Source organism: Nanorana parkeri, unplaced genomic scaffold (assembly GCF_000935625.1).
Source record: "Nanorana parkeri isolate BGI_ZX_2015 unplaced genomic scaffold, ASM93562v1 scaffold119, whole genome shotgun sequence".
Lineage (NCBI taxonomy): Eukaryota > Metazoa > Chordata > Amphibia > Anura > Dicroglossidae > Nanorana > Nanorana parkeri.
The window spans coordinates 433,381-439,881 of record NW_017306387.1 but is presented as its reverse complement, the minus strand read 5'-3'; the positions used below and the strand labels follow the sequence as shown (position 1 = coordinate 439,881).

At 43.1% G+C, this 6,501-nt stretch overlaps 1 protein-coding gene across 1 annotated transcript in view; it reads left to right on the top strand.

The window, feature by feature from the left end:
- Positions 1 to 4,756, top strand: part of CUNH10orf2 (chromosome unknown C10orf2 homolog) — a 15,026-nt gene extending 10,270 nt beyond the window's left edge. The window contains exon 5 of the mRNA XM_018553392.1: positions 4,505 to 4,756. Coding sequence (XP_018408894.1) covers positions 4,505 to 4,756 — 252 coding nt within the window. The remainder of the gene's footprint in view (positions 1 to 4,504) is intronic.
- Positions 4,757 to 6,501: the final 1,745 nt, after the last annotated feature.

Genomic DNA, 6,501 nt, shown 5'->3' with positions numbered 1-6,501 from the left:
GGGGGGGGGCGTGGCTTGTGCGTCCTGTGGGCACGGCGGGAGCAGCGTGCGGTGGGCGTGGCTTATATCCGGCTGGCGCAGCGGTACGGAAACAGCGTGCGACGTGTGCTTCAGGCCGCGTTTGGAGCCCCGAACAGGGAAATCAATTGATAGCCGACGAATCGACCGAAAACGTTGGCAACGTTTTCAATCGTCGATTTTAATCGACTAAATCGATTAACTGTTGCAGCTCTAGGTGACTACTTTACAACACACAGGGACCGTGGGGAATAAAACTAGCCACCCTCAAGAAGGAAGGACAGTGTCAGCACCACTTTAGAGATGATTTGAGGATCTACAGCCGAGTGATACACAAATAAGATACATTTTTGTTAATAGGATACTTGAATGTATTTTTAAGGTTTAAGTCCTGAGTTTTCGTGTCACTTTTATATAATATAATCGGTATTTTAATGGCGTCATTTGCAGTGTGTGCAGTCATGAAGCATTTACAGCCCTGTGTGATTCATTGCAGAATCTGCATGTTTATTGCAATGTTAACCGTGTTTGGCGCATGTGACTGGCAAACAATCACAGAGTTCATTATTCTGTAGTGTGCTTTTATATGAATTAGTAATCTGAGAATGTTTTCTGCTCTTCACAGACGTCAGCCATAGTTTTAAAGCTTAACTCCAGGCAGATATAAAAACACACTAACAACTGGGTATTTTCTTCATCAGTGCACCTTTCCCCCCCATTTTATGGACATTACATTTACATATTTGAACAAGCAGTAAAAGAGCTTTAGAACAAGCCTCCCATGACCTCTCTAGCTGCCTGCAATGTCAAGTGTTTCATTCTCAAAGATCCTGTAAGATCACAACATAGACTGTGAAGTCTTTCTAACAGCTTTGATACAATGTTTACATTAGAAGGCAGGCAGCCAAGATTCTGGTGCATACTAAGTACTAGGAAAATAAGATTTGTGCCTTTTGTTGCAAAGTGTGAAGATGAATTTCTCCAACTATAGCTACAAAGGTCATTGAGGACTTGTTTTAAAGTGCCTTTGCTGCTCGCTTTAGAATATGTAGTTTTTTAGTGTGCATAGTCAGGGCACAGGTTCACTTTAATTATAGAATTATTGACTTGGTATCACCCTCCTGCAAACCCTTATACAAAGACTGGGAGAGGGAAGAGCAGGTCTGGGAGCCAATCAGGTGTGTTGTAAGCAAATGTTTTGACATGGAACATGCTGATAGGAGCAAAGAATAAAGAGATGACCACCTCAGTTTGCTGCTACCGGGGGGGGGGGGTGTAACGCAACTTTATTCCTTAAAGGAGAACTATGAGGTGAATGAAAAATCGCTCATCCTCATAGTTCGAGCCGACTTGTGACAATGAAACTGTTACACGTCGGCTCAATAGATCAGAAAGTGAGCGAACGCATACTGTCGCTCGCTCACTTCTCGATCATCTCCCTGCAGAGAGCCGTGACTGTCAGCCACGGCTCCTGGCAGGAATTCCCCCCCTCCCCATTCTGATCCTCTGGCGCTGACTGGGGGAACGGACAGGGGAGGGGGCGGGTACTGTCACTCACGCAGCTGGGTGGATCTCGACAGTAATGGCCGCATCGGTCCCGGCTGCAGCGGTCTCAGTATACCGCAAGCTGTAGCTCTGGGTCAGGGAAGGACGCTAGTTTATGTCTTCCCGTGACCCTTAGGATAGCTATAAGAAAAAACACTTACCTCATAGTTCTCTTAACTGTAAGTGATGTCATCCGCCGGGCTGTGCTGTGTAAAGGTCGGAATTGGATGGACAGAAATACAAATGATTTGGTTGGTAAAACGGCTCCCTTTTCTATAATGTAAATTTGATCTGTGGGTTTAGCTGATGGCATGGAGTTCAGCTTTAATTGCATTTGAGAAATTAGGACCATGCGTTTTTAGTTTAGGGGGTGAGCATAGACAGTTTGAATTACCTGCAGGCTTTCTGAATCTTTTCTTGGCAACATCTCTCCAATAGTGTCTCCTTGTTCTTTACTGCAAAGCCAGAATGATGTTGGTCTGCCGCAGCTAAAGCTTTTGCTTATTTGTTTATGCTGCAGTATGGAGAATCAATACGAGATATGAGACACTATACAGAAGTTCAGCAAAGCTGGACATTTTTGGTGGCAATATCTTACTGCAGGGTTGTCTGTGGGATAAAAGTAGGGGTACATGCGAAAAGGTGCTAGATCCATTATTGAAAGCCAGTGTTTTATATGACCGTTTCATTGATCAAGTGGACTTGCTTTGATGAGGCTGCTCACATGTGCCAGGGCAAGGGGGGTCCTGAGAAAAGTTCAAATATGTAAAGACCAGTAACAATGCCACACCAATGGTCATAGAGTTCAGAATAGGCTTTTAATAAATGATTACTGGAATGAAAGCCAACGCGTTTCAGGGCATGCTAGGGTCCCCTTTCTTCAGGGCTAAAAGCGTACATCCTATTGTATACCTGTTTATAACTGTTCATGAAAATAAAATCTGTTTATTATGCAGTTATGCTTTTAAAGTTAGGAAATTGAGAAACGTTATTGATAATCAAAAGAAGTCTGAAAATAAAATGTAAAAAAGGATTCTACTTATTCAGAATACTTTTTATTAGAGTTGGCAGATCCATGGAATAAATAATCTGAATATAAGTACAGAAGTCGTGTACGTTTAATCGTCTGCATGAGCCACAAATGATCTAGAATGAATTGTACCTGATGGTTATCTGTGGAAACATTGCAGTGCATTGGGCAGAGACGGTTTAGTGAAGACGGTGGTAAGTTGTGGAAGGAAGGTTCTGTGAGGACAGTGAATTGGAGAAGATAATCTGTGTGTGGAGAATTCAATTGAAGTGTGGTGAAATGTGTGTCTAAGCGTGACTCTGTGTGTGAATGTGTTATGAAGTCAGCTATGTGTAGAGAAGATTTTCTTACTGATTGTAATGCTTATGGAATGCCTATTCCATGGAGAGCTCGGCAGCACCCAAATTTGACTAGAACAGGACTTTTAAAAGTACAGAAGGCGCTGCCAAGAGGCACACGTATGTACGTTTTGGGGGTGTGAAATGTGGGAGAGGTAAAGAGCATATGGTGGACAGGTCTGGAGAAGCCTGGAAATGTGATCGTGGCTGGGGGATGTGGCCTAATGCTGTGTGTATTACATGGTATGACCATTGGGAGGTTATTCAATTCACCTTGCGGGCCACCATACAAAACTGAAATTCATTTATGCCTCAAGTTTCCCTTTTATTTCCTGCAGGTTGCACTTGCCTTTGAGAAGTCCCATAAATTCTATTTGCTGTATGCAAAGTAGCTGCTGTACTGTAGGCAGTGTATGTAAACCCTAACAATGACCTTCTCTTATTCACCACCTTGGGTTCTGTTAACGATACCATTGTAGGCATTTTGTTATATCCGTTCCAAATGGGCAAAAATGACCTGTTAATGCTGCCAGAAATCTAGTAAACTGACCATTTATACACTAAATTCTCAGGCATTATCCATTCTTTCTAGACTACAGAACCCCTCCCCCAATGTTGTGGAGATGAGATGTTCTGTAGTCCTAGCATACTTCTTGTCCTAGGGTGACACTACTCCATAGATCTACAGTACAGTGAGTGAGCGTTGTCACTGTAGGTCAAGATGTGTTAATGGCAGGATTACCAGATGAAAATAAAGAGAGAAAAACGAATGAAACAAATGCAACCATACCATCTTAGGACTGGGAAGCTGTAATATATTACACTTTTGTTCTTGTGTTTTAAATATACTTTATCTGCTTAGGCAGTGAAATGACTTGTTGCCTATAGTTAGACGTAGCAGAGTTGCAAATTCAAACATGGTAAGGTATGCTCTGGTTCACTTGCTTTATTATATACAGTGAAGGCAATTTACCAAAACTCGAGCAGCTGAGCATGACAACCAATCAGCTTCTCTCTTTCATTTTCAAACCCAAACGGAACAAACTGAAGAGAGAAGCTGATTGGTTGCCATGCTCAGCTGCTCGAGTTTTTTTCTGCTCCAGTTTTGATAAATTCCCCCCAGTGTGTCTGTGTATATACCCAGAAGATGGCAGGTAAGGGCTCTGTAAGAGGCCGAATGTTTACAAACATTGGGCTCAATTCACAAAGCTTGTCAGAATAGGATCTCTATTTTTAGACATTCGACACATTATTATTTTTTTAGCCATGTAACGCAAAAAAATATATAATTTTTAAATCTATTTTCTTTTAACCTGAAAATAACTGTGTTTTTAAATAAAACCCGGAGCAGCTGTGCATGACAACCAATCAGCTTCTCTCTTCAGTTTGTTCAGTGAAGATTTGAAAATGAAGCAGAGAAGCTGATTGGTTGCCAAGCACAGCTGCTCCAGATTTTGTCTTCTCCAGTTTTGATAAATTCCCCTCCACTGTTTTTATGCGTCTTCAGATGTGCAAATGAGATGACACTTTTTAAAATGTTTTTTTTTTTTTCCCTTTCTCTTCTGGGCTCCAGGCCAGTCAGGAGGCCGATAATATTCTTATCCTCCAGGACAAGAAGCTGGCAAGCGGTCCAGGCAAGAGAAATCTGCAATTGGCTAAAAACCGTTTTGATGGGGACGTGGGGGTTTTCTCTCTGGAATTCAACAAGGCCACACTGACATTTAATTCCAAAGGCAAGGGAAAAGTGAAGAGAGTGAGCAAGGAAAACGAGCCTTCTCCCAGCTCCCCGTCTGAGAAGCCCACAAAGAGTCGCCCCGAGAAGTAACTTTGTTCTGATCACAGATTGTGAATTACAATTGCACTGAGTTTCCTGTGTACACAGGCTTGTCAGGGATATCATAGGATGGTTCTGACTTTCACCACCGCATACAATTGGGTTTGATCTATAGCAACTGGATCAAGGGCCAATGGAGAACATGAAGGCTCATACCTGATTGGATGCTATGGGCAAGACTGGTTTGCTTCCTTCCTCCAGTATTTCTCAGTAGGCCTTTATGCAGCCTTCTGTGGTGATTTGTGAAGTTATTCTGATACATTTTAAGTATTTCAAGCCTTAAGATTACCGGAACCACAACATTTCTGAGGCCGTTGTGTGCACAATGATAATAACGCCACTACAGTTTTAAGCTTAATGGTTTTGTGTCATTTCATTTCTTTCTTATATCAGTGAAGAACTGTGTACTAGCAAGGCTGGGCACGTGTTTTGTATATTTCATGTTCAAGTTAAACTCTATTCAAAGCTTTTTTTCCCCGCAGTTTTGGATAAAGCGAGGAAGGGTTGGACTACTACTTTAGGAAAACAATAAATCATTGGACTTCAGAGTATCCATGGGAAGAACTACCTCTTAAAGTGGCCATATGGCCCATTTCTTTCTGTTGCTTTGAAAGAATGTTTAATGGATTGTTCCCGGCCACACAGCCTGGAACTGTTCTTTTCTCAGACATTTTGTCTGATGTCCAGTATGTATATCACTACATTATTACAGGTACATCGTGATGTAATATGACCTGTCTCCGGCATTCTGCTTTGTCATTCAGCATAATTCATTTCTGTATGTATTGGTTTGGGTTTACGCATGCCTAGAAGCCTGGAAAGGCATTGAGCACCCTGCTGCATTATAATGGCCACCTACTGGTGGGACTTAAGTGGGATGAACAACAATTACAGAAGCTGATTTAGAAAAATATATTCATGGTGAGATTCCTTAAGTTCAGAAAAAATTATATTTGTGTAATCTAGCAGTATAAAATAAGAACGGGCTGACTAGGGGCAAAAGTTAAAGGAGCAGAGCTATGAAAATAAAGTTTTATTGTGGATGTGGTAGACTGATTCACCCACTGGCTGGTTTGACTTTGCAGGGTGGTTTGATCTCACAGTAAGCACTCCTAGTTCCACCAATCTATATCTTCCGTCCATTTCTAATAATCTCCGGGTTCACCAGAAAGCTCTCTGTGCAGTCCTATTTATACAGTCCTATTTCTCTCCCGTTCATTGAAGGACACAGGGAACAGATCGGAGATCATGTACTGTAGGGTAATATCGCCACCTGCAGGAGAAGGACGCTAGGCACAAAAAAACTAAAGCCCAATTACAGCCTAGGGGCGGCCCCTGCCGGTGGCCAAACCCCCCACCTGCTGACAAGTCTCCAGTTTTTTGCCTAGCATCAGGAGTAAGGAGCTAAGAATTTTTTCTCGGTATTCTTACCTGCTTCTTCCTGATTTTTTCAGAGGAATCTTCTAGCAAGTGTTGTCCGGGCGACAGGCTGGATGTCTAGGATCCTTGGAGTCTCCCCTGGATGACCAGCGAGCGTATGCAGGCCCGCTGCGGTGGGTCGGCTACGACGGCCCCGCTCCGGCGGGGTGGCCTGTGGGTTTGTCCCAGGGGTGTGCATATGACTGGGTGTCTCGGCCGCCCAGTCACAGCACTTCCCTCTGGCTCAGCATCACACGCGGGTTCTGCAGAGGAACATATTGTCGCTGGACCGGGCTGTTCGGTTGCCTCGGGAGGCA